The 10,713-nt window shown below is 40.5% G+C and overlaps 1 protein-coding gene across 1 annotated transcript; it reads right to left on the bottom strand.

Moving 5' to 3' along the window:
- Positions 1–3,652: 3,652 nt before the first annotated feature.
- Positions 3,653–9,489, bottom strand: LOC145656544 (eukaryotic translation initiation factor 4 gamma 3-like). Its single transcript, XM_081709705.1, has 4 exons — positions 9,355–9,489; positions 8,960–9,196; positions 7,871–8,027; positions 3,653–3,666 (listed from the first exon to the last, which is right to left on the bottom strand). Exons 1-4 carry the CDS (start codon positions 9,487–9,489, stop codon positions 3,653–3,655), a joined length of 543 nt encoding a protein of 180 aa, XP_081565831.1.
- Between the last annotated feature and the right edge of the window lie 1,224 nt (positions 9,490–10,713).

Raw genomic sequence — 10,713 nt, 5'->3', positions numbered from 1 at the left:
TTCCGTGCATGTGAATATAAGCCTGAATGTTTATCCTCGCCCCAATGTTATAGCCTGCATCCCTGGTTTGTCTTCGTGCGCTTTTCTTTACTTTAGTTTATCATGAATTCTCGGACTCTCCATGTTAATAATTTGACCCTGGACTTTGGATTTGCCCCTAATAAATCTCACTCTTTTCCACACACTGCTCATCGTTACACTTCCCCAACCTACTATATTTACATTAAAACTCCGTCAACAGCAGTCTTTAACGTTGAGGATTTTTTTCAATCTGTGTAAAATTACATAATTTCTGCTGTTTCAGAAGTGAAGGATTTGCGTGCTCTAAATTTTCATCATGCCAATGCACAGAGGTTTTGGTATGGAGATTTTATCCCGATCTATAGGAGCAGGTGTAATGGACTATAAAGTTGACGAGAAAGAAACCATCCGTTTCGCCGCCGTTTATGTCCATAGATGCTGCTATTACCAAAAATACTACTGCGCTGATTCTTAGAGGACAGTTGATTTGACCGGATGTCGCAGCAGTACGGCCGACTACTCCTGATCATAACGCATTCATGACAACTCAGCCCTTTTTACGACTGAGGTGCTCACACGACAACGCGTGATCTTGCACCTTTTATGTGTTTTAAGAAAAACGCTCAGTGTTTTAAAGAGCAGCAGCGAATTTCCCTCTAAGGCGTTACTGAAGCTCTGTGAGCAGAGTAATTTCTCGCATTGTGTTGAAATGAACAGGTGTCTGTTCAACTCATTCATGAGCGTATTTTAACGCGCGTTCAATATCGTCCGAGCTGTAATCTTTTGAATTCTGTAACCATGCGGCGTCATACGTATAACATTCTAGTCGCGTGGTGTGATAGCAACTGCTAGTCAGAATAAACAGAAGACAAGCAGTAGTACAAACATTTAAAAAAGATACGATTACAAAAGTGAGATGCATTTTTGGCAGAACAGCGTTCATCCTTTTGAAGTTAGTTGCAGCAATTCACACACTTTAGATCCGACCTACATTGTAAGACATCCTCCTGTTGAGCTGGATATCAGTGTGTTAAGCAGGTTTCTGTTTTGTAGGAGGACGGTAAGCAGCTGGAAGATTCCACCGTGTCAGCGCATCGTAGAGTGAGTTATCAACACAGCTGGCGACTGTTACAACTAACACACCACTTTAAATTTTGATATGCGGCCCTTTTTAGATAGAAATTGCCTGTTAGGGATTAGAATGAGGCTCTGCAGCATCTCAGATTGAAAAAGAAAAAAAGAACGCAGAGAAGAACAGAATAACTATAACTATATATATATATATATATATATATATATATATATATATATATATATATATATATATATATATAGAATCTTTGTTGGCTGAAGATCTCTAGGGACCGAATACACATTGCTGGGTCATATGTCTCTGCATGTTCTAAATGGGAAACCATAAGGTGGAGGAGGAGTTGAGGAAAGAGACCCTGGGTGAATGTCGGAGAAAGACATGGGAGGACAACCGACGGAAGGCTGCACGTGTGGGGCGGTGTCTTGGAGGTCTAGACCTCGAGCTAGCAGTGCGAGAACTGCAGAGGGAGAATGTGGAGATCAAAGCTGAACTGAGAAGGCTGAGAGCACAGCTTGAGAAAGTAGGAAAAGTTAAATAGTTATACTGCAGTGCACATCCAATGAAGCAATGTTCTGCTATACACAGGAGATGATTTTAGATTGAAATAAGGAACTATAATTAAAGTCCAGGTAAATAGTTAGCATAAATGTGTTAGGGCATATCAACAAATGGATTACCTATGACACTACAATATCACAGTCTAACTTATATTATATTTTTGATAGTATATCAAAGTGTGTGCACATGCATGTATTTAATAGTGATGCTAAATTAAATGTTTTTTCACAGTTGGAACGCCCAAGGCCCAGTTTCCCCCTGGAGTCTCCCAAACCACGAGACAACAGGTTTCCCTCACTCTCCCTCAGACAGCCTACCAGATTTGCACCTGGTGAGCCCCACTGGCTCCAAGAAGCCCCATCATCCAGACCCTACAGGCCTTGCCGTCCACTACTGCCTCCCCTGTCCTTTCACTCAGATGTGAGGCCAACACCAAATGCACAGAAGAAGCTGTTCAAGGAGAAAAAGACACATGAGAAGAAGAAACTGAAACGTCATCAAAAAGACATAGAGCAGACAACGAAAGAAGCGAATGGAGCCTCGGAAGCAAGACAATGTGAGAAGAAAAGATTTCGAATTAGGATTGTATGGAAAGGATTTAAAGGAATTAAGTCTTTCTTTCAAAAATAGCTGTGGTATAGAATTTCATGTCCTTTCCATATTAACATAACTTTACTCCTATACTGTATGCAATAAGCAGGCCAAAATAATTTTCCAGACATTTTTCATAGATTTTGAATTGATTTAAATATGAATGTCTTATTTCAAAATGTGCTTATTAGTTCATGTCTGTTTTATAATATAAATAAAGATATTTTATTAAATAAGTGAAAAGTCTGGCATCAGCTTAATAGGTACAGTTGGACCATTTAAGTCCATTTAAGTGTTCCAAGTAAGATCATGTCATGATTTATTGACAAAATATTAAAAATGTATAGTTTTGAAAGAATTAACAGCCCAACATTTATTCAGTAAGAGGTTCAGGAGTAGAAAAAATGTTAAGAAGCCCTCTTGTCCCCCAGTCCCAGAGTCACATGCAAGGTTTAACTATCAAATATTAAAACCCTGAGAAATGTTCAGTCTGAGATCTGAGTGAATAGTTTAAGGAAGAGATTTGTCCAACCATCCATGTTCTGTTACAAAAATGGGGTTGCGGTCTGGACCTCCTTGACACCAAGAATTGTACAACCATTTCCCTTTGTAGATGATGAATCTGCCCATCAACATTCCCAGTGATGTGGACGGTTATCTGTTCCCTCCCACTTCCACCTGTAGTCTGGTACATAATCTTACAGGATTTGTCATGGACCAGTGACAAATCCTGTCTCATCTACATTGTAGATATTCTGGGATTTTGTTGTGAAATCTGTGAGATAAGCATATCAAAGCAGTGGGTGAATATTCCAGTATCAGCTGAGGTCCTCACTGTAGCCACAGGAAACTGTTCTGATTTGTGAATGGTCTGCTCAGGATGATCTCACATAAAACAATAAAATCGTTTTCTCCCATTGGGGAAAGGGCTCTGAATTCCACTAGCCAGATTATAATCCAGAACAAGATGTAAAACATCTGTTTCAGTGAAGCTCCAACCCCAGTCACACATGACCTGCCAGGATTTTAAGAACACATGGACACATTAGCCTAAGCCATTTATGATCACAGCGTAACTTCATATTTGTCATTCATTTATTCCATCAAACAGCATTTATTTTGCATATCATAATTTACAGTGAAAACTGATGCAAGTTTGTACTTGAAGGAACTCCTCATTAAAACACTCTAAGGTCATCTTAAATGGAGTGTAGTGGTCTTAACTGGTTTCAAAGTGACTAGTGGTGAAAAAAGACAATGTGTTCATTTTTAAATAAAATATATATTTACATGCATGGAGCCTAAATATAACTTGGACTAAGAATCATATTATTATTTTGCCCACGTACAGAAATATTAAGTTATTCTAATTCAAGGATTGCTTGTTGCCTATGGTTGGCATACTGTGTACACGAAAACTGTGTACATACATGGTAATGCTTAAAAATAGGTGTATCTGCCAGTGAAGTTTATGCTTTGACCTTTAGATTAGCTGTGATGCTGAGACAGGCAGGGCAGGACACAAGCGTGTTGTCGAACTTTGTTTATTAGGAGGAGCAGAAACATTATCCAAGAGCAGGTTACCAGAATACATGAGAAACAAAAAACAAAGTGAGGCTAACCAGGAAGAAGAAAACACAGAGGTAAAAGTAAGATAACAGAGATATTAAGAACACAGGAACGGAGAACAATATGGAAAACGAACAGGCAGAGCAAGAATACATATGGTAGAACTCCAAAATAGTGATGGGATGTTAGATACTGAGGCATCAAAGCTCACTATTGCAAAGCACAGTGATTCAACACTGTATTGAAGATTGTATCAAAGTTACTATTAGCATATGACTAATGAGGTCTAAGCATCAAACATCATCTAAACACTGGATGAAGTGGCACTGTTTCATAGGTCTGGCACTGTCCTATAACTTGCAAGCTATAAGAGAGTGTAAAATCTCCAGACATCTTTTTCCCACAAAATTTGAAATATGGAAAATATGGAAGCAAATCTTTCCATATGAGGATAAATAACATAAATTGACCATTTCTTAATGCACAGAAATTAAAGCATTAAAATCTCATTTGACATAATATAAATGCAGTTACCAAAAAGTGGCTGAAAATAAGTAGGAAACTGGGCATGGTATAAAAACTTATATACATTTACATACACTTATATATACATTTATGTGTGTTTTGGAAAGTTTCCAAGATGTCATTTTGTGCCAGCATTGTTTAGGTTTTATTGAGACTCCTGTGTCAGGTAATCAACATATTACAGTCCATGGTAATTGGTAAATTCAGGTGAAATATTTATATTAATCTGAAATTAACTGCCCTGCCACTGTGTGTGTGTGTGTGTGTGTGTGTGTGTGTGTTTTGTTTTCTCAGTGTTGACAGGCTGCTGCTGAGGCTGCTCCACTGCTACAGTGTCTCTGACCTCCAGCAGGGGGCAGCAGCAACAGATCTGCTCTCTGCTCTGCAGCACAGACTGGACTTCTCCTGGAGCTCTGCTCTGGACCTGACAGCAAACACACAGACACACACTTTGACTCTGAGCAATGAGGACTGCACAGTCGTCTCCATGGTCAACCAGAGAGCTCACACACACATACATACATACATACATACATACACACACACACACACACACACACACACACACACACACACACACACACACACACACACACACACACAGCTCACTCTGCATGACTGTGAGATAGAGGAGGCTGGAGTGGAGCTACTCTTCCCCATTTTACACACAGTCACCCTGCAGTAAGCCACTGACTAACAATTTAACACAATATTCGGCATGTGACTGAATGTAGAAGCTGTGTGTGTTCATTGGAAAGCATTGTATGTTCTTTGAAAGGCTCTATATAAATGTAACTTTGCTCATTCAGTCATATCTTGTGTTCTGTCAAGGACATTTTTTTGAAAACAAACAGCAAAAAGCCTGACTTTCTTGGTGATTTTATTTCTCTTACTGGCTGCCTGGTTCACTGATCACTGCCTGTCCTTGGCAGAATGGATATTGAGTGTCTCTGAAAATGTATTAATATTATTAGTATGTGCCTAACGCTCCTCTCTATTCCAAAACTGACCCGATTTCCATAATTCTCGTATTGCATAACACATTTATTTCCATTATATGTTTTAGCATTCAGGTGGTCATTTTTCTTTTCAACAGTTATTGGCGTGATCCAATAGATCCAAAGTCAAACGAATACGCACATCATGTGTTGAACCCATCCATAGTATTTTTCTGCTTATCTAATATGCCAATATTTTCTCGTAACCATCCCACCAAGTCCTAAAAACACCCAAACCTAAATGCTTAGTAACTACAGTAAAGCTTTTGTCACTGTCTTAATTTTTAGTCTGCATTAGTTCATCAAATGGTTATTTATTGAGAGTGAGTCTGTATTTTGTATTTGAAAAAAAATAAAACTTTGTCAGCATTAAGCAGGTTTGTTGTCTGGTTTGAAGGCTGTGGTTGTGCTATTTTTCTGGCCTTTCTGGTCAACTAGTTTCTGTACCCAGTCATTCCATCAAGGGAGGTGTGTTGCTATTGAAATGTCTAACTTCCTTCATCTAGGGAATTCATGACATACATTAGAATTACATTTATTATAGCTGCAGGTGGCAATTAAGGGGTCCAATCATTTTATCACATCTGCACAACTTGGTTGCTGATGACATCCCATATTAAGTTCACCAGCCTTTGTGGTTGGTTTTGAGGTTTTGTTTCCAGGAATGTTTTATTTTGAAACCAATCTCTCAATTTTCTCTGCTGAATTGCTTTATATAAATATTTTTTTCTGATTCGACATGACTAAGAAATATAGTTCCCCCAGAAGGTCAGTTCACCCCAAATGTACTTGCATTCACAGTATGTTCATATACACCATTGAAGTTTGGTAATAATCTAACACTCTATGGCTAAGTTTTAGCCTATTAATAAAAATCCTGCTCTTGGGGATTGATAGTTAAATACACATATTTTTGATCATTATTTACAAGAAGATCTGCATTTTTTACATTTAAAAGGTATCTCTAGATCAAAAGGTCACTGACTTGTTTGAAAGGCGCATTTGCCCAACTAATTTAGGTATCAAAAATCAGGCTAAAAAAAGGTTTACGAAACGTATTTAACTTTTTTATGGAATAGTCACAAAGTATTGCACTGTATAAACTGCATTTCTCATGCACAACTGGTACACAATGGGATTGAATTTTTTTTTTTTTTAAATACCTTTTCATATGTCAGAGGGGCTCTGTTGGCAAAAATGTCCTATAATTGCCATGCTAGCTTAAAGTCCATAAATCAATACTCATGTCAAGTTTCATAAGAATTACTCAAAGAAGTCTTAATTTTTTTTTTCTGCTGTTTTGAATGAATCAGTACACCTTGGAAGGATTGATAGGTATGTAGGGGCCATACTCTATACAAATATCAATATGTTTCAGTCTCATCAATATTTTGATACCAAATTTGTGAAGATTGGAGAAAGGTCCTATGACTAGTGTGTTACAGTTCATCAGCAACATAAAAAGCAGTAGGATATTTAAATTCAAAGTAATTTCTACAAGAATCAACGTTGTAGCAGTCCACTGAAGCCATTTCTTACTAAATTACATTACATCCTTTGAAGCCCACTGAAAAATGATTAGCCAATTACCTGAAAAACATTAGCCAATGTTTGACTCAGCCTTAGCAATCCTCCAGCTTGCTTACAGAAGCAGTATGCAAAATTTCATCTTGATCAGAAGAGCAGTTGTTGAGAAACAGTTATTTGCATATTATTATATGCCCCATATTGACAAAACTGCTACATTTGGTAAGCTACCTCAAAGTCAACAATGGTATAAGTCTTTTAAATTTCATGAAATCTGAACATGTCGTTTAGGAGTTACAGCTAGTTAAAGTTAAGGTTAAAGCCTAACCTTTGTACTACTACTTTGTACTACTAATATTAGACTGCAATAGGACAGCTGTATTTTTATGTCAGGTTTTTGTTTAAATAATTATTGAGATTCAGACTCTTGCAAATATTTTGACACCAATTTCACTCAGATTGGTGTGAAAATCCTAGGAAAAACCCAAACAAACAAAAAAAGTGAAATCTAGTGGGCAGAGCCTATTTGAATTCAGAAGAAACCAAGGAAGAATAAAATAAAAATAAATAATATTATTTCTATATTCACCTCTGCCTTTTGTTTTGAACATCTGCAAATGTTAAATATAGTTTTATCTGCAGTTCATAAAGGAAAAAACAAAAATACATCAGAGTCAGAACGTTTGTTTCTTTGTCACACAGTTTTATTATTGTTTTGAATTATTATATTGTCTTTTAGCAATTGTCAATTGTCCTTGGACTTGTCCTCGGCCTCACACAGCCAGGTGAAAAAAGGCTGTCACGGATTTGAGGGCCACACCTTTGCCTCTTGTTGTGTTTGGACAGCAGCTGCTGGTGCACCTGCCTCTGCTCCTCAAGTTTGGCCTACTGATGGATCTGTTCAATGGTCTTGGGCCCGTGGTCAGCTCGCTGTGACACCCAGTTATGCTAGAAAAGCAAAATCAGCAGATGCATACTTTTGCATCACCATGCGCTGGAATGGCAAACACAAACACACAAACACAGGCAGAGTCTCTAACCAGTCGCAGGTCGATGACGTCCTGGAGCAGGAACCGAATGCGTGAGGAACCCCTCCTCTCCTTCACTGTCTTTTCTATATATTTAAAGTAGTGATCCATTTTTGGCTGAGAGAGAGAGAGAGAGAGTGTAAGAGAAACGTAGAATAATTTCAGGTATTATACCCCTTTCGATTCGATCAGGTGTGCTCTCAGCTGAACTCATGTCGCAAGACGTTTATGACTTTTATGTAAACCCTGCTGCCTTGCACGTTGGTCAGTGCTGTAAAGCAGTTCACTGCCACTGTGGGTGTAGCTGTGCTGTCATCAGCTGCACTTGGCTTTGGGGAATCCAGGGTGCAGCAGCAGGAGGCGGCAAACGTGGAGGAGGCTGTGAGAGCAAAACCTTCTAACAGCTGACCAGTCCTGAATAAAAGCCTTTCATTTTGTCAGCTGCAGTAGGAGCAGAGCTAACAACCACACTGACAACTTCACTAAACAACATGAACTTGGACACTTTTAAAATCATTGCCAAGGCCTAATAATACACTGATATCAGCGCAGCATGCTAGTCGCACTATAGATGATGATCCTAATTAGTTGGCTACCCTGTAGTCAGAGTGCAGGCAACAGGCAAGCAACAGAAAACACTGACAGCAAAACTTTTATAGACAACATTTCAACATGCTTGTTTTTTGGTTAAAAGCGTGCATGGAGAAAAAAATACACAATAAAAAAGACCAGGAAAATTGAACACATATAACTATCAAACTAGTTGGTGACTGAACTGTCAACATCACAACTGCTGTTCCTACTAGAGACAAAACTGACAGTCAAGATACAATATCCAAAACTTCTTCATCCAGTTTCGATGTGTAAAGTAAAAACGCAACACAGACCAAATCTGGACAAAATAGGCACAGTCGCTGCACTGCACACTAGCACTCATCTACACATGCCCCGTAAACCTTTACATGACATACTAAAGATAAACCGATGCAAGTGCTGAGCATCTGCTGAGAATATTAAATCAACCCAGACCAGGCCCGCGGCCTGCTTACCCTGGCCTTCTCCAAGTCCAGGTCTTTGCCGATGGCTGTGAGGAGGTGGCACAGACGCTCCAGGCTCTCCTCGTTGTGGTTCATTAATAATTTGACCACGCAGTCGTGCATGATGGCCTCCGACAGCATGCGCAGCTTGAACAGCTCCCCGATGAACTTGATGTTGCCGATGGACCTCCTGTGGGCCTTGTCCTTCGCCTCCTCCAGATCCTCCTCCAGCCTCTCCCGCTCGCTGGCCTTGCGAGGAGTAACCAGAACAAAGACAAAAGCAAAAAACAGCGCGTTTGGACCCGATAACGACCTGGCCGCCTCCCAGCACTGCTGCCGATTTCAGTCCCCTTTCTCCTGATCTGTGGGTTGGTGAGTCGGGTAAACTAGACAGGAGTGCTGCTTACTGAAGTGGCCGCTTCCAGCTGGTGCCGCAGCTTCTCCAAAACATCATCGTTGACCTTGTCCTTCTCAAACTCCTTCTGACAGCGGTTCAGCAGCAGCTTTTGGAAACTCACAGTGCTGGTGGGCTTGTCTGCCATGGGCACTTTTAACTACACAGGAAAGACATGTAGGAGAAACACTTGGGTATAAGACAGTGTTGAGAGTTCTGTTACTAAATAGAAGCTGATTAAAGCTCCATGTCCGTTTAGAGTGGTTCAAACAGAGTTCACTTCTGTGTGGCATTTGCTTTTGTATGGAACTTCAGCAGCAATGTATGGGAACATGTTACTCACCATAGCCAGGCAGCTGCACATATTGCCATAGGCCATAGAGAAGCTGGGCTCATCGATGGCTTTTTCAAAAACCAGGTCAACCACGCCTTTGAGGCGCTCCTCCGTGTCGATGGTGAGGTCCATCACCTGCTTCATCAGCTGGTTAAACATCTGCGGAGGAAGCTCTGATTTCTCAGCGGGATAAGAGTCTGGGGTGGGGGCAGGAGTGGGAGCTGGAGCTGGGACGGGTCCATGTGCAGAGACAGGGGCAGGAGCAAAAGCAGGACTGCCGGGCTCTCGTCTCTGCGCAGGAGGCTCGACTGGCCGTAGTGCTGGTGATGAAGACTTCAGCATTGCACACTCAAGCTTTGGCTCGTCATCTACAGCCAATCACAGATGAGGGTTGGGAAAGTTGAACCACCAAAAAGGGGGAAAAAAATTCAAATAAAATAATAATCAGTGGAGTCAAAAGCAAATCATCCACAAAACTAGTACTAGTTTCATAAGGAAGTTCATGCATGTGCTAGCTAGCCCTAAACCAGCTGTGTGTATGTGATGTAGTTAGAGGGTTGAAAGGGACAGTGAGGCCTGACCTGGTTTCAAGTCCACAGGAGCAGGAAGGACCTGAGCACTGTCCACGTTATACATGACATTCCCCTGCTCTGCTACCTGGCTGTTCAGCTGCTGGGATTTGAGGTAGAAAATGTGAGAATAATGAGGGCGTGGACATAAAAACTAGCAAAAGACAGAAAAGATGGAGAGAGAGAGAGAGAGAGAGAGAGAGAGAGAGAGAGAGAGAGAGAGAGAGAGAGAGAGAGACTGCACACATGCAGAAGAAGGGGAATGGCAACGAGGGTGGGGGGTGAGCACAGCACAGCACAGCATAATTAAAGTTTACAGAGAGGCCTTTCCTCAGAGAAGCTGAGGTGCTCAGGATTTGGCTGAATCGTTCTTATAGGGCCTTTACGTGGGCTGTCTGTATAGTGGGAACACGAGGGAAGATCAGGAGGATTCGAGTGGTTGTGAGGGAGAACTAAGATGGAGGCAGAT

The sequence above is a fragment of the Electrophorus electricus genome, unplaced genomic scaffold, assembly GCF_041902795.1.
Source record: "Electrophorus electricus isolate QZ-2024a unplaced genomic scaffold, ASM4190279v1 Scaffold78, whole genome shotgun sequence".
Lineage (NCBI taxonomy): Eukaryota > Metazoa > Chordata > Actinopteri > Gymnotiformes > Gymnotidae > Electrophorus > Electrophorus electricus.
This window is presented reverse-complemented; position numbering and strand designations above follow the sequence as displayed.

Bases quoted from the DNA above. Each gene is read 5' to 3' on its own strand.
- LOC145656544 (XM_081709705.1), bottom strand. From the start codon at position 9,489: ATGGCAGACAAGCCCACCAGCACTGTGAGTTTCCAAAAGCTGCTGCTG. The intron at 9,197-9,354 runs GTAAGCAGCACT...ACTCCTCGCAAG, and splicing joins AGCTGGAAGCGGCCACTTCA to GCCAGCGAGCGGGAGAGGCT. The intron at 8,028-8,959 runs GTAAGCAGGCCG...TCTCTCTCTCAG, and splicing joins TGGACTTGGAGAAGGCCAGG to CCAAAAATGGATCACTACTT.